The following is a 27,514-nucleotide window of genomic DNA, read 5'->3' on the forward strand; positions in this document are numbered from 1 at the left end:
GCTGAACATAATGATGAGCACCAGCCTGTACATGAATGCTAAGATAATTCATGTATGCTCAAAAACATGGAGAAATATAAACACCTTCTAAGTATGTGATGGTTTGGTGGCAGGGCCCTTTGATCAGGTAAGTAAAAACCTGGGTGGGATTCACAAAGCAAATTAAAGAACGCAACGCTTTGCTTTGAGAAAGCACCATCTGAGAATTAGCACCCTCTGTTGGTGGCACTGAATAAATCCACATTTGGTTTGAAAGTCAGAATCATCTTTATTTGGCCAAGTTTGTGCACACAAGCAGGGAATTTGAGTCTGGCTCTACTCTTTTTAGTGGTGAGTAGTTAGTGCACTATGTCTCAGAAGGTTTCTGGATTTCAAACTACTGTTGGCTGGGTCTTTCTTAGTGAGTTGTGCCTGTGTCCGTTTTTCACAATTACTCAAGCTTGCTTTTTCAGTGCAACAACAGTGCATGTTAGAATAACCGGAGATTCAAAGTTGGAATTGGTATGAGTGTGGTCTGTTTTTTATCCAGTGTCATCTGGGACAGGCTCCAACCCCTTGGGACATACATTGAAAAAGTATGAGTGTGGGCTATAAATTTGGCAATTGCTATTAAGAGAGGACTGTATTACTTATCCATTTATGGCACAAAACCCCTCAGATTGTCTTATCAAACTGAATTGGTGATTATTATGTTATTATTATTATACACATTTATTCAGCACCAAAATCCTCCAGATGAAAATACTAGAGTCTCAAATTATTTTATTGAGTTTTCCATAGTAATGTACTTATAGTGGACACATTTTAAACTGTGTTCACATTTTCACATGGGTAGGATAAATCCTGATAGCGTCTGCTCCTGGTTGCTCCTAGCAACCTTGTTAAAACATTTTTCATATAAAAGTTTTATTATGCTGAACTGAAGTAAAATAGATAATTTAGGGCTATTATTAGCTGTTTTATATTTGTGTATATATTATTGCTCTGTGTAATTTGAGAATTCTGCGTAGTGTGCTGTTTCTCTTTTGGGACCTCTTGGGCTTTAAGTTCCACATTTGCTTTATTTTGTTGTGCTCCTTCTTCCTGATGTTGCGGTCCACTGATATTATCAATCCTTTAGCACATAAACACAGTATAGTGATCAGTATAAGGTGCAGAAAGCTGCTTCTGGTCAGATGGAAAGAAACACACAAACACAGAAGAGTGGATTTGGGAAAATGAAATGGCTGGCAGTGGACAGATGTAAGGGTATCAATGGTTACAATCAGTGTTGGGGAGTAACGGAATACATGTACCGCTGTTATGTATTTAAAATACAAAATATGAGTAACTGTATTCCGTTACAGTTACCGTTTAAAAAGGTGGTATTTAGAATACAGTTACTTTGTTGAAATAAATGGATTACACGGTGGTATTTTCCTGTTTCATATTGTCGCGGGTCAGGATTGTTTGGGATTTGTTTGACAGCTATGTTCTGTTGTTCCAGGCGGCAGCGTTGCGGTTGCCATGGTTACAGGGTGACGTGCTCTCTCTGCGACTGTGTGTTTCCTGGGTGAGAGAGCGCCTTTTTGCTGTTGTTGTTGTGCTAAGCTAATAGGCAGAATGCTACAGGCATAGCCCTAAAGAATATAGCCTCATGGGCAGTGTAGTCCGTGCTGCAGGGAGAATGGACTGCCATACCCGTTATGTGTCTGTTAGGAGGAAGAAAAAGGAGAGTGGAAAAATACGAGTTGTCATTGAGCAGAAACGGGAGCTGGAAGCATGTAAATATAATAATAACCACTGCAGCCAAGAAGAGTGCCTGACGAGCCCAGTTGTAAGTAAGCTATTAAGACTCGACTGTACACCGTGTTCGTGTTTTCCTCCGAAACAATAAGTTCCGTTGGAGCAGCCTTTCAACGCCTCTTGCTAGCAAACTTGACCCAGACAACAAAGTAAAGCTATTTTTCGGCTACGAGCCCGACACGGAACCCAACGTATTAGCCAGAGGTCCTTTTACTATGGTTCGGAGCCGCGGACCTTCAGTAATAGTAATAAATCACATTCATGTAGTTGTAAACAGCATGATAATATATTAAGTAATCCAAAGTATTCAGAATACGTTACTCTCATTGAGTAACGTAACGGAATACATTGCAAAATACATTTTGGGGCATGTATTCTGTAATCTGTAGTGGAATACATTTTAAAAGTAACCTTCCCAACACTGGTTACAATAAACAGCATGAATGTTGTGTCACAAGACATGATAAGATGACTGATCAATTTGTTTCACTAACTGATCTACCAAGGCATTTTTAGAGAGTATAGCAGCTGTGGCAGTTTGTCTTGAAACAACAGCTGTAATCTCGACATTTTGACTTTACTCTCAAAATAATCAGTAATATATATGTTTTTTAACATGGCTCTCATTCTCCTCTGTAACTTTTGCTACATGCTTTGTTGAAAACCAACTAATTATTACATCTTTTGAAACTGATGGACAACAAATTCAAATTGAAAATTACAAAATAACTACATTAAGACAAACCTTGACAAGCACTGAGTTTACCCTTTTCATAATTTACTTAAAAAAATAAAATAAAATAGAATAAAATAAAATAAATGACCAGCCGTCTTCTTGTCTGTCTTGCTGGCTCAGCCTCCAATTTTAAAAGATGTTCAACATTCTTCTTGAATATGTTCATAATTAACCCATTAAACAAGTGAGTTTAAAGATTATTATGTGTCCATTGTTTACTTTTTAAAATCATTTATATCACTTCATATTATTTCTAAGTGGTACATACCAGGTGATTTCTATTTGTTAAATGTTTTTTTTTAATTAAAATTGAGCTTCTTTAATTTTACAATTTTAACAATACCATACTCATATATCTTTATTTTCTGAAGACCCCCTCAGAGGTTAGCTGCACAGTCAGTGTTCATGGCTGGATGCTACAGGCAGGTGCTGAGGAGGGTAACAGCGCAGGGCCTGGGTCCTCATACCAGTGCCCTGGAGGCAAACTGTGAGTGGCACAGCAGAGCTTTCGTGAACAGACTCAGGAACAGGAAGAGATGTAGACGATAAAGTCCGTCGTTTGAAGTGGTTCTGCTCAGAGGCACAGCTCAGAGACTCAGACATAAAGGCTCACGCGGCATCTTTCTCACTCCATGTCCTGCACGCACACCCTTCACTCTCACATCCAATTGAAAGGCAGCAAAACAGTGCTTGCAGTGGTCAAAGCATCAGATTTCAAAATTTATGTTGCTCCCTTTTACTGTCTGTACCATTGTTGAGAGTTCAAGCAAGGCTCATCCCAGCCATAAGGTTAGGAATTATGTACATGCTAACATTTTGACCGCCAGCATCCGTTATCCTCTAAGCAAAGAGTCAGGATTGATATGTTATTTGCTGGGATCAAGTAATTTTTACTCTGAGGTGGACGTTAGAGGTCAGGTATTAAGCATGTGATCTCCTTTTCCAGAGCCCCACTCTACAAAATCTGCTTCCCCGCTGGAATGAGGAGGACTGTCCAGAGAGATTCCCCGCTGCTCCCCAAACACCTTCTCTTGCAGTTCGATTATGTCATTTCGGATGTCAGCCATCATTAGCAAAAGAAAGTCGAAGGAGCCAGGTGGACCCTAGAGACAGGCGATAAATTGATTGGTTGGTTAATTAATTGTGCACATGCAGCCTGAAAATGAAGGAAAAGCTGAAGGCCCCGAAACAGTGCAGCTCCTTGAATGGTCACTAAATCATTACTCCAAATGTCAGTTAGCCCCCATAACTAGTTTACCCTTTTCATCACAGCTGTAAGCTCACCCTTTTAAATTTATTCTAGACTTTAATATGTGGGGTTGCAGCCACGACGGGATTTAGCAAGTAGCTGTTTGCTAGTATTTACCACTTTTTGCCCATGTTTGTGACATTTGTTCCTTTTAAAACATGTTCAGTGAAATTATCTGATGAATAATGTGGACTAATTGTACAACAGATGGTGGTAAAGGTTTTGCGTGTTATTTTTATGCTACATTGCACTTATTAGCAGGTATTGAGTGTTTGACTGATGCACACTTAATGTATATGGATGCAGCTTGTTAACCAACCTTGCCAGACTTTGCTTTTTTAACTGTCTTATCCAAATATGATCACTTCTAGCACCTAAAATGCTTAGACTAAAGCTTTACACCAGGGCTTTGTAAACAAGTAGGTGATTTCACAGTGGCTATGCCTATCATTGATATAGTGTGTTATAATCCATACATCTGTAATAACTTACAGGTGGGCCTCTGGGACCTGGAGCTCCTCTGTCACCCTGTAGATGAGAAACAGCATGCACTGATTGAGTTTTAACCTTTTAAACTGTATTCAGCTCTCTTGCTTCCATGGAAAAGAAGACTCACAACAGGGTGTACTGTAGCTTCATGCATGGGAAGAGCATCAGTGGTGAATTTAAATGTCAGAATGGTGAGAGGAGATATAAGAAACAGTTAAAAAACAAAAAAACTTAATAAATGTTGTTAAGTTTGCTTTTCAGAGCAGGGTCTAGTAACAGTGCATTTGAAATGTGTGAGCCAGTGTGCACGTCAGACAGACACAGACAGGCACAAGATGGCGACTGGCGATGGTGACACAAAAGCATACAAAGACACATAAGCAAAATAAAGTTGCTATAACAACCTTTAATCCATCTCTTCCTGGCGCCCCGGGTGGTCCCTGTATAAACGATTGAGAGATGGGTTTAAGAACAGCAGGTTTTCTTTTAATCACAGCAACAGTTACCTGCTTAAACTATTATCATACAGTTCATCTATTCATCTTTGAGCTACCTCTTTCCACTGATGCAGTACTGGTGTCTGACACAGAACAGATTTTCTCAAGGTAAAGCAAATTTGCTTGTTCCAAGTAGTGACTACTGATATCAGTGACTATTGGAGGCTCTACTGCAAAAAAAAAAAAAAAAAAAAGACTCATAAATTGCAGGTAGTCTTCAGATTCATAGTAAATAGCAACTTATGCTGCCAACATTACTTGTAGGATTTGGTTGCTAATCCGCTGGAAATGGATTAATAATACTTCTCTACAAACATCAAGACAGAACTGGATGCGTCCCAGCACCAGTCATGTCACTGCGCCAGTGGAAAAGGGTTATTAGCTTTATGAGCTGATTGAAGTGGGAGGTAAAGCCTGTAAGAACACCTAAATTATGGTGCCAGTTTCTTTCCTTACCACTGGCCCCCTGCGGCCTCTCTTTATGTGCTTTAGGTCAGGCTCTGGACCCATGGGTCCCATGTCTCCCCGAGGGCCAGGAGGTCCGGGAGGGCCCCTCTCCCCAAGGTCACCTCTCATTCCAGGTTGCCCTGGGTGTCCTGGTAGGGACAGAAGAAAAATATTAACCTTTAAGAGCGAACATCATCTGTTCAGAACATTTCAGTTGATTATTTTCCAGTAAATCTATTAGGTAACTAGCCAAAATATTCTCCACTATAATACAGTGTCTGTAACTAGAGGTGGATCTGTCTATAGGATTTCCATCAGTTTCATATTACCTGGGACACCAGGAGCTCCTGGAGGGCCAGGAAGACCAGAAAGGCATGGGCCATCAGGTTTTTTTCCTGCTCGTCCCAGACTTGGTTTATTACTGCTATTGGCCAAGCCAGGTACCTTCAAAAGAATAGAAGAAAGTTTAAACTAAAATGAATTTAATGGTCAGATGTGTGGTCCAACACAGTTTGACTGCGTGAACAATTGAACAATTTCTTTAACATCCTCAATTTTTTTTGCAACTATTAAGTCTTGCTCACTTTTTAGCCACCATCATTTATAATAAATGGTCTGATTGACTGACTGAAAGAGTTCATAAGTGAATGCTTGATTCAGTCATTTGGTTTAACTGCTATAACATAAAGATGTTACCTGGTTGGGTGAGTGTGTATTTCCCAGCTTGAGTTTCAGCTGCAGTAAACTATTTTTCATGTTCATAAAATCTTGACAGGTGAATGAGCAGGTACCAGAACTCATCAAGGTATCTGACTTCCCTGATGAACTCACTGCAAGAAAAAAAACAAAGAAAAAAAGTTCTCAAACTGTACTGCATGCTGTTTAGTTAAATAACAAAAGAAAGAAGTTCAGTCAATTTTTTGAATTCATATGAGTTTAAATACCACCACAAACACTGTAATTGTGTTTTGATGTTCACTGATTTTTGTTTTCGTGTTCATACTTTTTTTCTTTGTCTCTCTTTTATGTCTGTCTCTTAACTTCCATTTTTCCACTTTCCACATGTTTCATGGTTATTTCCTTCTGTATTTTGCCTTCACCTGTGTCTGATCTCCATCTTTTCAACCTTGGGTTTATATCTTCCAGTCTTCCCTCTATGAGTTGCCAGTGTGTTTGCTCTGTGTTTGTTTTTCCTGTTGTACCTCATGCTCCTGTTTTTGGTTTGGTTTTATTTTCATTTTTTAACCTTGTGTTTCTTTCTTTAAAAAAAAAGAAATCTTTTTGTTTTTTGCATCAGCTAATAAAATGGGTTCTTGTCATTTACTTTCCTGGCTTTGCATCCTAAGTTTGTCATGCATCTACTCACAGTTGCACATTTATTCAAACAACCTTCTTCTATTCAACCTCAGATAAAATCTCACATCTATCTTTGTTATAACATAATCTGCCCTACCACCAGCTGGAAGCGATATCTTATTTCAAACAGCCAAAGGCCTAAAAGAATCTGCTACAAGTTCTGTTTACATTTATCAATTTATTTATAAGCACATCTGAAAACAACAAAGGTTGACAAAAGTGTTCTACAACTAAAATGAACAAAACAGAGCAGGAAAAATAGAAGACAAACAAGAAAAAAAACGTAAGGCTTAAATTATGCGATGATCAGTTACAGTGGCACAGAAACTTACAGTTGTGTATGGGGATGCAAGAGCGTTGATCCGATGCAAGTATGTAACCACTGCGACAGCGACACTCAAAGCTGCCCACTGTGTTCATACACTCGTGGTCACACAAACTGCTGCCTGGGGCCTCACACTCATCAATGTCTGCATATTTTTGTGTAATAGAGAAAGAAAGGGGAAGCGAGTGGTAAAGATAAAGTTAGTTTACAGTAAATCTCAAGTAAAATTTGAATGTTTATTTCAATTCCTACACTTCCACATAGTAATTTCTGTCCATTTGTGTGTTTTCAGGTTCATCTTTTATTGTAGAATTTGAAAGATGAAAGTCACTTTGAGGTCTTAACTGTAATTAAGAACTTTTTAGAATAACCTTTCCAAGTCCTGGTCTAAGCCCAGAAAGCTGATGGTAATAGAGAGAAAATGTTTTGCTGCACAAAACCACAAGAGGGAGCTATTTCACCTGTTTAGTTCCACACCACACTTGTTACTTAGATCACTTTCAAGAATAAAGAAGTGTGGCGCAGTGAGTGACAAATAGCCTATGCCAAAAGCATATTTAATTGTTTTTTCCCAGAGATAATGATAATGAAAACTGACCCAGACAGTATGGAGATTTGTGGTTGCGGTGTCTTTCTCGGTCAAAGCGATATCCAGGATAGCATGTGCAGACAACTCGTCCAAAGTTATCAGTGCACTGCTGCTCGCAAGGTGACGCAGCACACACATCCACACCTATAAAGAGGGGTGTGGCGTGAGTATTTTATAGAGCTTTTATACTCCTTTGTTTCATTCATAGAGTTTCAGAACAAGTAAAGAAACATCTCAAAAAGGGTTTACACATATCACAGTAGGATAGGTGTAACACAAGCAAAACATTTACAAAGTAATGTACAAAGTTTCCATACAAGCCATTTCATTATCTTTATTACTGACACAGTCTGAAATATTATCATGTAACTCGTATCTGTGACCATCTGAAGTTTTCTCCGTATTCAACACAAACAATTTGTGGACAAGAGATTTTTTTCATAACCTTACATCAGTGCAGACTCTGCATGGCTTTATTCAATTTCATTAAGTTCATGTTTTACAGTATCTAATCACAATGAATGTTGGAGTTTATATACGCCACTGCAACCTAGAGTTGCTTGCTTGTTATTCTGCTGTTTATATGTATTTCCCCATCATGGGAGGGGCTGTCAAAGCAGAGACACCCAGACCTCCCTCTCCCCAAACACCTCCTTCAGCTCTTCTAAGGGTGAAACAAGGAAACTAGGCACGAGACGTAATGTCTCCAGCATGTCCTGGGTATGCTCCAGGGTCTCCTCCTGGTAGAACATATCCAAAACACTTCATCTAAGAGGCACCCAGGAACCACCTCAACTGGCTCCATATAATGTGATAGAGTAGCAGCTCTCCTCTGAGCTCCTCTTGAATGACTGAGCCTTTAACCCAATCTTTAAGCCTGCGACTAGTCACACTAAGTCTAGGATTTCATCTAATAAGTGTATTGTCAGATTTTCAACAGAGTAGTTCATGTCGCAGTTAGTATAGAATATAACTGAAATCCTACATCAGACTGCATTAAACTTGTGTGCTACGAGGCCAAAGGAACCATTAAACTGAAACATTAAAATGCAGTTATTTTATCTCTTCTGTGGGTTTCTGTGCCTCACTTATAGCCTCTTGCTTATATACTTTATTATAACTTTATTGTTGCTCAAGTTGACTCAAGTTCAAATTTTAACCAGCTGTAAGAGACATACTACAGATATAATCATATCTATTGTCTATCTTCAGTCTGTCCTTATATATCAGCTATTCCCAAATAATTTAGGGAAGCATTCGTTCTTCAGGGGGTCATGGAAGAACAGCACCTTCTAGTGGCTGATGCTATTTACTGTTACCATCTGGAAGCACAGGATTACAGTTTTAGAAAGAAACTAAATTGTTTAGCAATGCTTTTCAGCAGCCCGTGAGATAATGGCCAGTAAAGCTGACAACTTTCACAAGAATCAGATGTTTGTTATGGAAAATCACAGTTGTCAGTTGTCTTTGCCAAGACATATTATTTTTTATGTGCCGTTTGTTTCAGGTGACTGGAGTGTACAAGCTGTATGAAAGGACTGCTAAACTGACAAAGGTGTTCCACATTATGTTTTGTACAGTTTGTTATGTTTATAAACTGCTTTAGAGGAAACAAAATTGCATCAGATTTGAAACATGTGGATCCAGATGTTAGAGTTTATGAGCAAAACTTATGTGATGGAGCAAATGGTTTACCTACTTTCAGGTATGCACTGGCCCATCACAAACCTGAATCCTTTACAGCATTTCCTCCTGAAAGAAGAAAAGGAGAATATTCAACGCCAATTTCAGATCAGCTGGGAAAGCCATTTTATTTTATTTTTTTATACATGAGAAGAGTGATACCACCGTTATATGTTTGATAAATAAAAAGCCATAGCCAGATGTTGATTTGCTCAGAGAGAAACAGAAAACCTCCATATGTAATAAAAAGTCTGCAAACCAGCACTTCTACAGTGAAACCAAATGTTTCAGTTGATGTTGACTTTGTTACATAGTTGATCACATAATCAGACAATTACAGAGTGGTAAATGAAACAGCAAAAACAGGATGACTGCTGTGATGAATCTGCATTTTAACTGTGTAGCGCATTGCACGGATGAAAAACAGGCCTGCATGATGCACTTTTCTATGCAAATGTGATTTGTTGCCCATCAAGTAGAAATGGCTATTTTAATTAGTAAAGAGCCAACAAGCAAAATCTGCTTAGTAAAGTCAAAAAATCTTTGCTTCAGAGAGCAGTAATTAAATTGAATAATTTCAGCACTGCAGTTTTATAAGTTTGTTGCTGTTCACGTGAACTTTGTAAAGTAAAAAATATTTGGAAAGTGTACACCGCGAGCCAACTGTTTTAGTATTAAAACAGTGTATAAGTGTATAAGTGCAGCTGAAGATAAAAGTGAGGACAACAATGACATCCTGCCACCCTCACTGACAACTAACACATCATCATTTAGAGGAAGGTATTAAGCACTAGCAGCAGCAAAACACTAAAAAGTAAAGAGCAGTTTACTTTATACGCATTATTAACCTGCATCAAAACAGTATTGGAAATGAGAGAGGCCATCCTTTACAAATAATAATAGACAACTAACTAACTATTGCAATAATAAATAAACCCACAATTAAATGCATATTTGTTCAGGGAAAAATAGTAACTAACTTCTATATACTAAAGCACTTCTGACATATTTTGTGCATATTGCACAATACTTGGAGTTCAGTCAATTTGTTTTCTGATGATACTTTTACCATTTCTCTATCACAGTCTGTTTCTATTTGTGTCACTGGAACCACATGTGTTGTACTCCAGCTCATTTTGGCAATCTGCTGACAAATGAGCAACTAGCTCATTTGTCAGCAGATCATCAAAGCTGCCTGAGGGCTACTGGTCTGTTTCTCAGTTTCACTACAGTTTTAAAAACAAGCTACAGTTACTTCTTATTCTGAATTTTAGTCACAGTACTTAAACTATGAATTAATTTGAAAAAAAAAAAAACTTCTAAAAAGTTGTTTACAGTCTACTTTTGTGATGTAAACTCCTAAAAGTCTTGTAGATGCATTTTTCCCTAAAGTCAGCATTGCACAAAAATTATTGGGCAAGAAATTTTCTCACACTTGATTTAGGGTGTTTGGAAATGACAGTCGTTCAGCAATCCCACAACAATCCACCACATGTTACAAGCATCACAGCTGGAAAAAAACAGAGGAAATGGCTCAGAATTTCTAGCAGCACAGCATGCAACAAATATCACACATGCATGCTTGAAACAACACAGATGAATTCCCAACTCCTATCCCGAAAACTGCAAGCTGTTACCGGAGGGGATTTAGCATGCTGCTTCATTCAAGGTCCCCTCAAGACAATAAGTTGCTTTTATTTTCCTCCAGCCTCCATGCAGTGTAACCTTAAATCACTATGAGATCCCCCTCCCTCTCTTGAATGAAAAATAACCTATAAAATAGCGAGGCCAGCCTAAACTGATGAGATCCAGATGAGAGTGGCTTTAATCTGCAGCCTGTAGCGTGGAGTGTTGAGAGGGATGTATAAAGCCAGGCTCTGAGCTGAGGTGGAGAAAGGAAAGTGAATACTGAGATGAAGATTGTCACTCATTGCATCAGTCAGTCAATCCATCAATCAATCACTCAGTCAGTGATCTAAGTTGGGCTAATGTGATGCAGATGTAAGTCTGAGCAGGAGGGATTCTTGGATTTATATCGTTGGCATGACAGCAGCTAAAAAGTTTATTTAGCTTGAAGATTAAAGTAGATCTGGTTCTGATCAACTTTAGAACAGCTGTAATTTAGGACTACACATATGGCTTAACGACCCTATTTATTTGTTTCAGCAACCCATAGGTTTGTAAAAGTAGAGGAAAACATGGTGCATAACCAAAGAAAAGAAATGGGCCAGTGCATGCATAAAACTACACATGCTCTTTTTTCTTTCTCACCCTGAAAACTTATCTGAAATCTTATGACTCCTTCACTTTCTCTTCTTGAAACAATTTAATAATTCTTGAACTGCTACAATATGAAGCAACGTGTTATGTTAGCCACTGTTTTTCTCTCCTCTGCTACATTCTTCCTTCTTGTCTTGATCATTTTTCATTCACATGCGCTCTTTCTCTCTCATTGGTTGTGCATGTTGACGATCACATATTGAAAGCCAGAGGTGTAGAGTGTCTGGCTCACCACCACCGCAGCGTCAGCTTTAATCCTGAGCTGTTTTTGCAGGTTTGTCTTGTTAGCTATTAGCTGAGTTACCAGCAGACATATTTTTGGTTGTGGTGTTAATCATTGACTGTTGAGTATTTTTTATTTTAGGACAGAAGGCAGAATCCAAAGAAGCAGTACTTGGCTGGTTCAAGACCTTCTCTCTCATTTGTTTGTTTTGGCCGGGGCTTCCATCTCCCTTATTTGTGTTCGGTTTTTGCATCATTAAATTTGCTTTGAACTCCCAACAGCTTGTGGCTTCTCATAGGTTATGGGTTCCTCTGAGCCAGTAACTTAGGGACCGTAACAGCCACTATGAACTTTACATGTATGGCTTTGACACAATGCACACTTTCACCCTGTTTGCAGATGTTTTTCCCTTGAATTTTAGCCAAGCTGTTCATATTCCCCACAGGGTAAAATCCTGGAACACTTCCTACCTGACAAACTAATTGCATTCTCATAAGCATCGACTGCTTACTGCTTTTAGTGCTAATTAGGCAATAATAACACGTTAAGACAATAAAACCAATAGCCCAACATTAGTTTTGTTCTTGTCTTTCTTTAAAGACCAACTTTGAACTCAAATTAGACTAAACAATCACATTGCTTGACAATTTTTGCTGGTGAAATTGCGAGTTGTGTGTGCAACTCTTTTAACATAAGTCACCCATAACACCCTTCTCTGTGCAGATGTGTATACACAAATATGCATATGGCTGTAGAGTCCAGTGTCTGCTCATTTCAACAACAAACCAAAACAACTGACAAATGTGTGCTGTGTCATGAGTTATCTTAATATAACAGGGAAAAAAGAGGTGTCATAAATATAAGAAAGTGTTCATAAAATGAGTCATAAACACAGTGGCATACAAAGGTCTGGACACATAAGACACAACTTAGCAAAGAATTAATTCCATAATTGATATATAGACACTTTGATACTAGAAGCAAGTTTGGAAGGAATAAAATAAAATTGTTTCATCAATAAAATGATACCTAAAATGCTACAAGCCAAACACGCTGGCTTGTTTCTGCATGGTGTTCAGTGGGTCCTTAAAAAAAAGAGAAAACAGTGCAAATGGAGGACAAAAGGAGAAGTGGCAAGCCTATAAAAGAACCAACTAAAGAAGATGAACAGTACCTGAAAGTCCTAACCTTAAGAAATAGGAAAAGGAAATCCAGATAAGACCTGAGAGAGGACCTGAGAGCTGCATCTGGCCTTTCAGCTGATCCTTCTATTGCCCAACAAAACCTCATCAGAAACGGTCTCACTGGAAGGGTGCAGGCCAAGGGAAGGCAGGGGTATGCAAAAAATATAGAATAACTGGAGGTAAAATGAGTAGCAACTTGTCTTATGGACCGATGAATCCAAATGTGACATTTTTGGGTCAAATCCTTGTCAAAATGTGCAGAAGAGGTTGGTAGAGAAGTACAACAGTAATTTCTACAGCCATCTGTAAAACATGGTGGCGGCTCTCCCCTGGTTTGGAGCTGCATTGTCAAAATGTTTGGAATTAGAAATGCGGAAAAGTATCATCAGATTTTCATTCACCATGCAATACCATCTGGAAAGCATCTGATAGGCAACAGGTTCATTTTTCAGCACGGCAATGATCCTAAACACACTGCCAATCCAGTAAAAGCTTAGCTGGATAGAAAAACACACAGTGGAATACTACCAGTCATCGACTGGGTTGCTTGGAGCCTGGACCTCAACATTATAGAAGCAGTCTGGGATCATCTTGACAAAGAACAGAACAAAAGTCAGCCAACATCCAAAGAAGAGCTTTGAAATGTCCTTCAAGAAGCTTGGAGAACCATTCCTGAAGACCACTTAAAAAATTACAATAAAGCTTGCTCAAAAGAATTCACGCTGTTGAAGAATAAAGGTGGTCATATTGACTTTCAGGGTTGTTAGAAATGTAAAAACTCTGTTGGTGACTTATATACTGTATTTCCATGTATGATTGCACATATGCTGCAGCAAGAGTACTGACAGGGACTAGAAAGAGAGAGCATATTTCTCCTATACTGGCTTCCCTTCTTTGGCTATTAAATCCAGAATTTAATTCAAAACCCTGCTACTCACATACAATGTCTTAAATAATCATGCCCCCTTTTATCCTAATGACCTTGTACCATATCACCCCATTAGAGCACTTCGATCTTGCACTGCAGGCTTACTTGTTGTTCCTACAGTATTTAAATGTAGAATGGGAGGGAGAGCCTTCGGTTTTCAGGCCCCTCTTCTATGGAACCAGCTTCCAGTTTGAATTCGGGAGACGGACACTATCTCTACTTTTAAGATTAGGTTTAAAACTTTCCTTTTTGCTAAAGCATATAGTCAGGGCTGGATCAGGTGACCCTGAATCCTCCCTTAGTTATGCTGCAAAAGGTGTATGTTGCTGGGGGATTCCTATATTGCATTGAGTATTTCTTCTTCAGTCACCTTTCTCACTCACAATCTGTTAATAGACCTCTCTGCATTGAATTGTGCTTCTTCCACAGCATGTCTTTTGTCCTGTCTTCCTTCTCCCTGAGCCTGGTTCTGCCGGAGGTTTCTTCCTGTTAAAAGGAAGTTTTTTCTTCCCGCTGTCACCAAAGTGCTTGCTCATAGGGGTTTTTCTCTGTATGTATTATTGTAGGGTCTACCTTACAATATAAAGCGCCTTGAGGCAAATGTTGTTGTGACTTGGTGCTGTATAAATCAGCACGGTGGCACGGTGGTTAGCACTGTTGCCGCACAGCAAGAAGGTCCTGAGTTCAATTCCAACATCAGGCCGGGGTCTTTCTGTGTGGAGTCTGCATGTTCTCCCTGTGTTTGCGTGGGTTCCCTCCAGGTACTCCGGCTTCCTCCCACCGTCCAAAGACATGCAGCTTGTGGGGATAGGTTAATTGGATAATCCAAATTGTCACTAGGTGTGAATGCGTGAGTGAATGTGAGTGTGAATGGTTGTCTGTCCCTGTGTGTTAGCCCTGCGACAGACTGGCGACCTGTCCAGGGTGTACCCCGCCTCTCGCCCTATGACAGCTGGGATAGGCTCCTGCGACCCTGAAAAAGGATAAGCGGAAGCGAATGGATGGATGAATATTTCCCTGTAACATAATAAAAAAAAAAAACTAGGGGTAGCTCAAGTACTGTGTCCTTTATATTTCATCTAATGGTATGTCTTTAAATTTCATTTTTTGCACATTATTTACCTGCTTGTAAGTATATTTGACTATGCTAATTTAATTCCATAACAAAACATGTTTTCATGATAATAGTGCTGATAATCTGTAAAGTACAGTTGAGTTTTTAAAATGTTGGCAGAGCACTTCACAAGCACTTGTTGAATGGCCTAAGATGTTCATAAACCCTCTCTCTCCATATCTATGTCACGTGTAATGAGTTGTGGAGGTAAACAATGTTTGAACTTCTCTACCAAGACTTTGTTTGTCAGTCTTCACCGAAGCATGTCCATCACCTTTGATGTGTGTGTTGTATTTGAGGAGTTATGATACAAATGTGTGGAGAAAAAACAAATCTGAATGGTAACAGAATCTGGTCTGCAATAGTGAATACTAACTGAACTCACTACACATCTGTAAACTGTACATATATAAGCAGCATGTCAGTCTGAGCAGCTCTCCCCTGGGTGTCTCTGGTGGGTGGGACAGTGGAGGCTGAGGCGTCTGGACAAGAAGTTGAGGGTGGAGGAAGAAGTGACCCGTGTGTTTTTGTTTTGGAATGTGAAAGTATGTCGGTCAGCATGACACAGCCTCTAAAACACACCCCATTAAACTGGAATCAGTCTGAGCTTTGTGTGTGTGAATGTAAAGGTTTGTGCGCTGGGAATCTGAGTGTGTTTCTCATTCTCTTCATTATATATAATAGTTTTAGAAGTTGTAGGGTAATTTTGTTGGCTAGAAATGTTTTATATTGGCACCAAATATTAGCAATTAGTGTCATTTAATTAAAAGAAAAAATGTCGGGATCTGCCTGCCAAAAGTCAGACAATGTTAAGCATGCATGCTCATGTCTGTGAGAATATAGAATACATGTGTATATATGGTCTTATGTGCAGGAGAGTCTGTGTGAGGGCTTGGATGCCATCCAGTAATCTTGCAGCCTTTTAATGTCAGTCAGGATTTATAAGCGAACCAAACGATGATGTTAGCAAGCACCCTCTCCGCTTTTTTTCCATGTCCTCTCAGTGCACTTTGCTTCACTCTCCTTATATTCAATCCGTGATTTGAAACACGTCAATTTATATTCAGCCCGTCCTATCAGCATTACTACTTGTTGACATAATCTGTCTCCCTCTCTCATCTGCTCAGACTGACATGATGCTGGCCTCCTGTTGCTCTCCAGCCAAGAAACCTGATGAGGTGTCTACCTTTTCCATCTTCATTTCATGCAGATGAATATTGTTCCATCCTCCATAAGACTTGCTGAGGCCAAGAATGGTCACAACCTTTTACAACAACCTTTAAACTGCGGTGTCAATCAGGACCAGCTGTCTGCTGAACTTCAAATGATGCTTCTTTTCCCCCACAGATACTATGAAGAAACCATTAAGGTAAGACAACAACTTCCCAAAGAATGTAACTTAACACAAAGTGTCCCATTTTAACAAATGCTTGTGTCCAGGGTAGGAAGCAACAGTGTCCACATGTATGGACTATTTGGACCTCAAAAAATGAATCCTTTCAACTTTAGTAATATTCTCAATGTTCCTTTAGCCCTACAAAAAGCAGCTAAATGCAATGACAGAGGTCACATGACTTGTAAATAACTAAGACATCAACAGCACATTAACCTTCATGATCATCCAAGAACTTTCTCAAACACTAATCATACTTATGGCCACGTGAAGCTGACCAACAAATAGAGACATATTTTTACATGCAGCCAATTTAGAATTAAAAATTAAACTAACAAATATCTCTTTGGACAGTGGGAGAAAATATGGAAAGGTTTCAGCTGACCAGTAGGTTAGAAACCAGAAACCTCTTGCTGTGAGGTGACAGTGCTAGAAAAATGCACTTCAGTACTGAATACCTGAAAACTCCTGGGCTTCCTACTACCTGATCACCAACAGCATGCTCGTGTGCTAAAATAAGATGGTAAAAAATAAAACTGCCAAACATGTTCATGTGGGCATTGTTACAGGCATTGCTAAAGTGTGGAAATATTGTGGATGTCTAAGGTTTTCATTTATCTGAATCTATATTTGCAGAGTACTGTTTATATGTGATAGTTTATCTCTTTACTGTGATAGGAGCTGTGCCGGTTAGAGCCACTTGCCTGCAGCACACAAGAGTTCAGTTATGGCCCCTTTCAGCTTCCACAATTTTATAACACTTTGACAAAGACAGTAGCATTATAAGCACATCGTACTACGGTGGCCCTGAGAGGCCAAAAGGACTGCAACTTAAGAAAACACCAGCAATAAGAAAAATGCTGCAAAAGCACACAAAACACAATGGAAATGGGAAAAATGACAACAGAAATAGGAAAAAACACAAGGGAAGTGTTTCTGGGGAGACAATAACCCGATGGACCAGTTGCAGGAACCCAAAACATGGTAGGCGTGTTTTATCATGATTCATATAATACTGATGGTGGATTTTTAAGCTAATAGTTAGGCTAACACACTTACCTCTCATCTTTTCTTTCCTCACAAAACCAATAGATCCTCTTCTTCTTTTAAGTGTCTTCCAGCGCAATTCTTAGCATATTTTGGTTCCTGCAACTGGTCCGTCGGGTTATTGTCTCCCCAGAAACACTTCCCTTGTGCTTTTGGAAATCTGTTTTTTCCTATTTGTGTTTTGTTTTTTCCTATTTCCGTTGTGTTTTGTGTGCTTTTGCAGCGTTTTTCTTATTGCTGGTGTTTTCTTAAGTTGCAGTCCATTTGGCCTCTCAGGGCCACCGTACACATCAGATACAGAAACACAACCCATGGAAACAAAATGGATCCAGCAGAACAGTAACCTTAGTAGATCAAAATATGACCTACAGTAATTGCCAATAAGTATTATTACTTGTATCCTATAAAGCACACAAATACAAATGAAAGTACAGTTTCATAATTTTCTTAAGAAATAGCAAATAGCTTTTCTTCAAGTGTTTTCTTAACAGTCATAAACAATGAATCTACTAAAACAAATAAGCAGCCACGACACTGCAGTGTTGAAAAGATTTTTAATGAAAGCTAGGAATAAACTGATCAGTTTTCCACTGTTATTGTGTTGGATAGAAAAGTTTATATTAAAGGCGCAGCATGATTTGGATGTTTATGTTTTCATTATCTGTTCTGCCCTATGAAGTTAGCTTAAGGGAACCCATGGCCTTGTTACGACCCCGGTTCACCCACAACTCACTAACAGGCCTACATGTACTACTTCGTGTTAGCTGGCCTACGCTACTGACATTTCTGGCTCTCCAAGTCTACAATGAAATATAAATACTTTATCATGTAATTAGTAGTATTAAGAAAATACATGGGTGATAGAGAGGTCTGGACAGGATTTGGGCAGCCTCTTTTGGCTTTTGTTGATATACTGTCAGTGCGAATGTAATTAACTGTGACAGCTGGCTGCTGTTTTTGACAGCTTGTGTATCTAGAGGACAATTAATTAACATACACAAATCATTGGAATTCGATTGGGCAGTACATGGTTTGTGCTTATCCAATAAAAGACCTTGATTAATGATCTGTGATTGATACTCACACATCCTGCAGACAAGATTCCCCAAATTCTTGTTAATTTTTGGAGGTTAAAAGAGAGCAATGCAAAATCTATTTAAAAAAAATATATGACTCAACGGTGTCTGTTGATAGTTTAGCTTTGTTTAAATGTTTAAATGCAACACCCAGGATGTCATAAGTTCTCCATATTATAGCATACAAACTTTGATTCTGTCCATCTTCTCCAAACAGTCAATTTTGCTGCGGGTGGCTGACCCGTCAGCTTCCTGCCCAGCAAGGGGTACAGGCAGGGCCATGTAGGATCCCAGTCTGCTGTGGGAGCTGTTGCCAAAACCAGCATGGCGGCATTGGAAGAAACTCGAGGACAGTTTCCAGAGGCAGACCTTGGGGTAGATCATTTTACACTGAAGATTATGTACTTTAGCAAGGGGTCTCCTTCCAGGAGGGGAATGTTCATTGTTATGTTTTTAAATCCGACAGTACCTTGATTTATTTTTGCATTTACAGGTGGGAAAGTTCTACAGAGGATATTACTTGTAGCACATAGAGAGAACAGTGGTCCTGACAGTAGGTCAGTGTGTGTATGACACTTACCATGAATATTGCTCCAGTCACTGTGCATTACAAGTGCCTTTCATTTAACTGAGTGCTATTGTTTTGCAGAGTTTATACAGAGAAGAATGGGTAATAGCATTGTCTTTGGAAATAAGTCTCATCTCATTTCTCATATCTCGCCTCAAGGTGCCAAGATATGGGATGAACTGAGGCAGATGTTAAGATGTGGCAGGAAATATCAAGAAATAAAAATAAAGGAGGTGGACATTGATAAGAGGTTTAAAGACAGGGACGAAGGTTTTTGTTGGTTTAGAGTTCTCCCTCTTGGGACTCTTGTTGGAGGAACACAGGAAGTGGAGCTCAGTGAAGGTCAACAGCCCCTTGACATACTAGGACAAGAGACTGTTAATGTGTGAATATACGTGTGTGCATCTTGTCATTTTAATGGATGCTGCTTTCTGATGTGGCCTATGTGTGTTACAACTGTGTTACAACATGTGCATCAGCTGTGATGTAAATGATTTATTTGCTCAGCAAGTCTCAGAGTCGCAGGCAGTTCAGAAACTTGGCCGGCTGTGATGTGTATAACGGTGTGATGATGAACTACACTGACGCACATTAGCACAATGAGACTGTACAACAGAGCACAATTTTGGAAGGAAGCCACATTTATCTTTAAATCTTTATATATATATATATATATATATATATATATTTATATATGTATATTCTTTTGAGAGTCGCTATTGTCCATTTTCTCTGTTGAGATTTGTAATTTTCTTTTTAATGTGTTGCTAGTCTTCTTGTGGTTCAACTCTTTGAAGAAAATTTTATAACGTGTTCTTTCCATAAGCCCTTTGTGTGGGTTTTTAAATCTGCATCGAAAGCACATTCATAGTACACAAGTTCATACTTTTCTACCCATTGTTCCACATTACATCTGAGACATGAAGACAATTTCAACTACTTGTCCTTCAGAAATATTCCCAGGATTTCTGTCTCCACAAATTAAACAAAACCCGTCCTTACGTCAGCTTCCCCCTAAAGGTGTGATGGTGTTGCCCACATCACAAGTACATCTCTTAGTGTTAGTGTATAATTGCACGTGTGTGTTCTTTTCAACTCGTGTGAGTATACATATGTGAAGGTGTTGAGCACGAGCACATCCTCTCTGTTTATTTGCTCTGCCAGCCCACTTCCAGGACCCAGGCCTCAGGGGAACCATCAGATTTCTGGTCTAACAGAGGACGCTTTGACTGGGAGCCCAGGAGACCTGAGCCACTTCCACCAGAGTGCAGTCTGACCTGCACTTCTCCTCCCCTGTGTTATGCCTCACCTCTCCCCATTTGCCATGATTTCTCCTGCCTTCCTCCTGCCCTGACTCACTTTAAAAAAATACCTCTTAAACTCTTCCCTTAATTTTTCACTATACAATTTTGCGTGTCTTAACAACTGTTGTAAAACAGCAGCAAACTCTTAATTCTATGCAAAGGAAAACATGCTTGCTGCAATTTGTGAAACTATTCCTAAACCAGACCCCTTACGTCTTGTTTGCACTTTGTGCCATCATACAGAAAACCTCAGACCACAGACGAGTTGGTCAGCTTAACCTGACAATGTCATTGTGATATTTTGTAAATGGTGTTTTGTCATGCACGATTTCCTGGAAAACTGCTTGCCTGAATTTCATGATTCATTTTCAAATTTCATGGCAGATTGTTAAACTAAGGACTGCGGTTTTAATTCAAAACAAAATTGGTTAGTAAGTGCTCAGTTGTTAAAGGACTGGGACACTTATGAAGCAACATGGGATTTTCGCTTCATTTTGCTGGGGGAAAGATTTCATATAAAAAAGTTTGCTTCAGTCATTCAGATTTCCCTACCTCTTATTCTCATGTCATTTCAGAGCAGCCACTTGTGCATGAACTCATGTGCTTTGTCTTCCAGCCTGTTATTGCAGCAGAACTTAAAACTGAAATTTACCTACAGAAAGGTCATGCTGTGAGACAACGCTGCTAATTATTCCACCACCACCGCAGCCTATTCTCTGAGCCATGACAAATTGTAATGAAGGCCCTAGAATACAAAAAGTACTCTTACCCAACCTGTAAAATATAATAAAAACAAAGCAAAGTACTGATAATCACGTTTCCTCTGTTCAAATCCCAAAGTCAAGCTAAGCCATAATCCTAGCAGGTCAGCTGATATCAGTGGTAGCCTTCATCAGCTGATGCCTTTCTATCTAGCATATCATTTTATAATTATGTTCATCCAAAATAATTACATTTTATATCTATAACAGTTAGTTATGAAATATGCTGAGCTGCCCTGTCCACAGCTGCTGTGTACTTACATGCTGCTTTGTGGCCCACCACAACTCTTTTCATCTTGTGACACATTTATTAAGTATAATACTTGTTGTCACGGATCCCTGCTCTGTTCTGTGCTTGGGGTTTGCTCTCACTACAGCCTGATTTCCATGTGTGAACAAAGACGGGTATCCAAGAGTGGGGCCAAGCTTCCAAATGTAAATTCATTCAGATGGAAATAACAATCATGTGACTAACATATGACACTTTTTCTGAAATGTGGTGATATGTGTATATATCTGAGCTCCACATTCAGCAAACATGGCACTTGTGCAAACAAACTGGCAGCAACAAATAGTATATATCTACAAATATTTTGCCTCCTTTCCCAGCAAAAAAGCAATACATGTTAAATATTAAATGCATCAGACTTCAGGGCTAGAAATAAATTACCTTCTTTTTCATCTGGAAATGATGACAGACACAGAACAGCAAGTCATTTTTGCCAAAAACACAAGATAAAATCACCATATATTTGAAATCTATGTAAATGTCTGAAGGGAAAAAAAAGCAAAACTTAATAAAGTGATGTGACAGCAGTTGAAAAACAACTTTCAGCTTGGCTTAAAATCTGAATAAATTACTTTTCCAGGCTCTGGGAAAGTTTTACCTCAATAAGCATCGCAAGATGAAAAATGTAAAAAATAATAACCCACCTTGTTGCAGTTCAAATGATCTCTGCATCAGTTTTATGCATAACTCTTTTACAATTTTGGTAGCCATAATCACCATTCTTAAAACATCATCTGTTAACTCTTAAATGATCTTAAAACAAAATGAACAGAGCAAAGCAATTTCCAGTCATTTGGACTCTGCTTGTTGGAGTTTGAATCAGAACAGCACTGTACCTGACTAAGGGCTGAGACTGAGAAAGGCTCATCACTTGATGAGAGTGTCTCAGGGCTCTGCCTGTGGTCTCTGGCCTTTGTGACCCTGTCGTGGCTCAGTGTCTCTGCAGGAATGTGGCATCTCTGACCCTCTGAGCCGCTTTTCTGTGACAGACACATGTATGATCTGCTTTGTCCAAGTCTACAGGGACATGAAAGTATTTGGCATTTTACCTGACATAAAAAAAGAGCTTGAATGGAGAACACATGGGGACGGAGATGAAGAGGACTTGACAAATTACATGTTTATGCATGTTTATAGCTATATTTCTATGGAGGCATTTCAGAGTAAATGTTTAAAATACTGCCAAAAGCAAAATGTAAATCAAAAAAATCTTGGGTTTTTTTTTTTTTGCTTCTTGGTTAAATTTGAATCAAGAGGTTTCTGACTTGTAAGCAGAGCTAGACAGGAAAGCAAATGATTGATCACCATTGATATTCTATAACAGCTAAACACGTCTATCCCTCTAATTGGCAAAAATTTTACAGTTGGAGTTTCAGTGTTTGTAGCAGCTGTAATGTTTCAGACCTCAAAAAGTCTTTGATTTACTCACTGGCCCACTGATACCAGATGTTAGTGCCTCTTTCCCACATCACGAAAGCATCTTGGGAGACCACAAGAAATATTGTCATTTACCAAACCAATGTGTTTCCATCACATTACTCACTGTATCATATTTTGGCTTAGCATACTGGCAGAAATTTAGGTGAATGAAAATCCAGCAGTGGACTGGCAAACTCAGACTAGTGCTTTATGTGTGACAAAGAGAGAGACGCTATCAAAAGTAACACTTACATTTTTTTTTTTGTATGGATACTATTTATTTTAACATATTTATGGAAGGAAAACACTGAGATGAAAATAAGTGTAAGAAAGAGTGGCGGGCATTCTGAGAGAAGGGCAACCAGGGACCAAAGAGGAATGGCTAAGTGCAAGATAAGGGTGAGGGAGCAGCTAAACATTGAGGTCAAGCTAACGACAGACCCCTCATAATGATGTGTCTGGTTGAGTTTACATGCCAGACAGGAAAAAGCTGCTTCTTAAAGAGGAGCTTTTACTAAAAATCTCACAAGAGACTAAAAGTAATGAACTGATAAGACCAAAAAGTTCTTCCAGATCTTCTAAATGGCCTCACGACTTCGTTGATGTTGGAAAACTTTGAAGGCATTGCAAGATTTATCACTGTTTTTATCTGCAGCTCCCCAGTTGTTGAATTCCACACCCCCACCATTCCCTATATTAATTTTTTGCTACACAATACATGTTTCATGCACACAGGCACATGCACACAGCTGGGCTTGTCGAATTCAGATAATACCACAACAACAATGTCGTTCCGGTCTGTTATCAATTGGCTGGTGATTTGTTTTGTTGAGGTATTAATAGTGACAGGGTGGCCATAAAAGGGCAGAACAGAGCTAATCTAGAGCAGATTGTTTGCCAAAAAACAGCCATTGTGCTTGTCCAGAGGGCCGTTCAGGTGTGCGCTAATCAGAAAAAGATGGAATATGATTAGTGGAGTTTTTGGGGAGGTCCAACTCTGGTCTGAAGCCTTCCAAAGACAATTATACCTCCATTAAACACAGGAAGCATAACTCAGAAGAATCATAAAAGGGTTTTTTTTCTGACAAAAGGTGTTTCTCATTGTAATGAAACATAGGTATAGGTCTATAGCTTCATAGAAAAAAATTATTTGCCGACTCCAAGTGTGAGGAAAAATGAACAGGTTAATGTTCCCTCAGCTTGGGGTTTGTTGATCGTAATCCAAAGTACACAGACATAAAACGCCAAAGGGAGAAAAGTGAGTGGTAGTTTGAAAAGGTTGCCTCTGCGGACTCCTGGATGCAATGCAAACAACCTGTAAGAGGATCGAATTCAGTCCACTATTTGTTTCCACTTGATGAGAGTTTCTCTGAGATATTAAGAGCTTGAGGGTAAATTTTACCTTATCTAATGTGTGATGTGGACTGTGCTGACCTGTCAGTATCTTTCTTTCAGTATAAAAATCCCCAGAAATCACACACATATTCTGTAGGTATCAAATATGTGCACACATATGTTTACGGTTTAGCTAATTTTGTCCCACTCATTGAAACTATACATCTATGTACAAACTAAGACAACATTTACCCTTATGGACACACACTCACCAGCATAAAGGATGATCTCATTTATGGGCACCTGTACACACAATCATTCAAAGGCAGCTACTCACATAAAAGTATCAAATGTAGTGATATTCAATCCAGAGATCTACAAAGCACACATGCACATACTGCTACAGTTTGTCTAAACACACGACACGCACACACAGAGGGATGCATCTGTTCCTTATTACTGTACCTGTTTTAGAGTGAAATTAAATCACCTCCTTCCATTCTTCAGTCAGGGGGTTTCCTGCTGTTTGACATGACGGATTTTAGCACCTAATTTCATTGTTTACTGTTTTTCCATTTTTGTATTAATTCTGTCACTAAAAGATGAGCCTACCGGGCCTGCTGGTGAAATATAAGTTATTCTGTGATTGATGATTAAAGCATGTACAAACAGCACATTCATCATGAAAACAGAAAATAAATATAGCAATCAGTTACAATAAGGTCTTTAGGGAATCCTTTGGAGAAAGGATGAAACTCCCTTAGTTGCCTCAAAAATGACACATTTCAACTCAACTGAGAAACACTGAGTTTCTTTTCTTTTTCTTTTTCTTTTTAGCAACATTGGTGTTTTTATAGCTTGTTTTATGGCTTGTAAGCAGAGGGAACCACTGCATGCAGATCCTTGTAGGTCTTTAGATACAAGCCACACACATCATAATGTAGCACTCAGAAGAGAGAAAACATATGGGCATGCCCACACATATGTACACTCCTGCTTCTCATCACCTGCTACAGAGAGCAGCTTTCTTTACAACCATGCACAGCTGATGCATCCTGCCTGTTTTTTTCTTCATCGCCACATTTGTTTTACACGTGCTATCGTCGTCACTGCAGTAAATTATAGAAAAGAAAGGTAAAAACTTTTAAACATGTCTTTTAGTTCTTCTTTGCCTGGATTACTGTTAGGAGCAGTTTGTATTTGATTTCCTTCTATCAATATTCACTGCACTTTAGGAAAGAATGTGAGTTTTAGCTCTTCTTGTCACATAGGATTATTACTTTATTATCACACACAATGTAGATGTTCTGTGTGGATGAGTTTTCTGGTTTCTATTTTCATACACCAGTTTTAATTCTACCAACCAATCATGTCTGAGAAGGCTGGAGCATGTCAAACACTGCATTGCCAAAATGCAATCTCAATCTCTGAAGATGATTTAGGTTTTTATTATCTCGGACCTGGAAATGTACCGGTTTCACTGGAAGACCTGAGAGCTGCTGTCCACAGACAATAGCTGAAGGCTTTCCAAATGTATATGTCTGATTTATATGTCTAGAGGAAGTAAAACAAATGCAAAACACAATACCCTGTCAAAGTAAACATAAAGCACATTTATGGCTAAATTGTATTTAGATGCGTTTCAGGCCTTAGTATTGTACAAAGTGGACTCTGGCATAACTGAACAGAAATACACTAAATTAAACACAAATGTGAAAATACCAATTCAGTGTTCTTTTTATTCAATTATACATGAATAAAATATCAGGAATTAGCTCCATCAAGATAAAGAGTTGGTTGTGCCCGTTCTATTGTCAAGTGCTATTGAATCATTTTAAAGGAGTCCAATAAGAACAACTATATAATTAAATAAAACAGCTGTGCAACTTATACTGATTACAAACGTCACATCTGTTTCATGTATAAGGAAAGTTTACACGCTACTCATCAGTCCACAATGATCAGGTTATGTTGTCTGTTGTCATATTCCATGACTTTTTCCACCTTTCTTTGCCTTTAATGATGAATGAACTGTTACTCGGGTTTTTGAAAATGCGTAAATTAAAAATGTGTCCAAAAATAAATGCATGGAAAAACACATGTGGTCTCACTATCATGTCCTAAGAGTTTTCTGTCTATTTGAGCTTCACATTCTAAGTTAATATATTTTAAGGCTGGTTTATGTTTTATTGAAAATCTAAAGTTCAATTTGATTTTTATATTTGCTGGATTACATATTTGCTTTTGGTTTCTTTATTCTAGTAAATAATTATAGTAAACTTCATCATGACTTTAGTGAGTCTTTAATTGCTGTACTTACTTTATAAGTATTCTGGTGATGACTTTCATTATGCAATCTTGTGTTTTGGTTTATGTCTTGATTTCTTTTCTTAGCATCCCTCAGTTCCTTCATCTAGACTTCCCTCTGTCTCATTTCTGTGTTAACGTGTCGGTGTCCCTGTTTTCCTCAGTCTGACATCTTGTTAAGTTCCCTCTACATTCAACACAAATCAGCGTGCGTGCTCTCCATGAGTATGCTTCATCACCACAACCTGGAGACTACAAAAACCTTTGTGGTATCTGAAATCTCTAACGTTTCTGATGCTTCTGATCCAATAAGGGAAACTGAAAAGTTGGGAATGGAGGGATAGTGGATAGATAGAAGGGGTAAGGACCCTTAGAGAGGAAGTAGAAACTGAGAAAATATGTGATAAATGTGATAAAAGGAAACAGGAGACAGTATGATAAAACGTTAGGGAGGAAGGACACAGGAAGGTTGAAAGAAAAAAACAAAGCATGACGGGCCAGAATGGATGGATATGTCAAGGGATAACATGAGGAGTAGATAAAAAATAGAAAAAGTTCAAGTGACAGTAATGGATTCAGAGTGTGATGAATGAAAGAAAAGAGTTTGAAATGAGAGTGAATGTCATGTGGATGTGAGCTGAGCAGAGGTGATGTCCTCCTAAGGGAACATCTCATTCACCCAGAGCGACCCGTCAGCAGAGCCTCACTCAGCACTCCACCACATGTAGTCATCTAGGTGGGAAGCCAGTTACAGGAGAGAAAGGAAAAACACACAGCACGACCTGCCTGCACGCTCTGATTTCCACTTTCTGATCTTTTTATAGACCTTTACAGGCGAATCCCCCACTGAGGCGAACGCTCCAACTGCCAGTGTGCAGCTTTCTTCCATATGGATCAAAAAGATGCCTCTCTTTCCAAAGTCACACAACACCTCCTTTACTTTTCTTTCTTTTTTTTCATCTTGGCACCTTTCTTTAGCTCTCCCTGCTGTGCATGTTTTTGTTTCTTTTTAGTTATACATTTGCATTAATAAGGGATATACTGGTTGCTAATGGACCAGCAGGAAATGCAAATGGTTGTTTTATAACGACTACTGCAAAATGTTTAAAAGTATTGATCGAATTGAATAA

At 38.9% G+C, this 27,514-nt stretch overlaps 1 protein-coding gene across 2 annotated transcripts in view; it reads right to left on the minus strand.

Annotated features, from left to right (window-relative positions):
• Window positions 1–278: 278 nt before the first annotated feature.
• Window positions 279–27,514, minus strand: part of LOC134631294 (collagen and calcium-binding EGF domain-containing protein 1-like) — a 38,595-nt gene continuing 11,359 nt past the window's right edge. The window contains exons 3-11 of one of the 2 annotated variants that reach the window (XM_063479491.1): window positions 9,173–9,225; window positions 7,483–7,617; window positions 6,892–7,029; window positions 5,900–6,033; window positions 5,533–5,647; window positions 5,213–5,352; window positions 4,664–4,699; window positions 4,263–4,298; window positions 279–3,624 (exon numbers count right to left, since the gene is read on the minus strand). In XM_063479491.1, coding sequence (XP_063335561.1) covers window positions 3,436–3,624; window positions 4,263–4,298; window positions 4,664–4,699; window positions 5,213–5,352; window positions 5,533–5,647; window positions 5,900–6,033; window positions 6,892–7,029; window positions 7,483–7,617; window positions 9,173–9,225 — 976 coding nt within the window. In that variant the 3' untranslated portion in view covers window positions 279–3,435. Of the gene's footprint in view, window positions 3,625–4,262; window positions 4,404–4,663; window positions 4,700–5,212; window positions 5,353–5,532; window positions 5,648–5,899; window positions 6,034–6,891; window positions 7,030–7,482; window positions 7,618–9,172; window positions 9,226–27,514 lie in introns of both variants that reach the window. The other variant, XR_010094386.1, reaches the window with a different exon arrangement.

This window comes from Pelmatolapia mariae, linkage group LG1, assembly GCF_036321145.2.
Source record: "Pelmatolapia mariae isolate MD_Pm_ZW linkage group LG1, Pm_UMD_F_2, whole genome shotgun sequence".
Taxonomy (NCBI): Eukaryota; Metazoa; Chordata; class Actinopteri; order Cichliformes; family Cichlidae; genus Pelmatolapia; species Pelmatolapia mariae.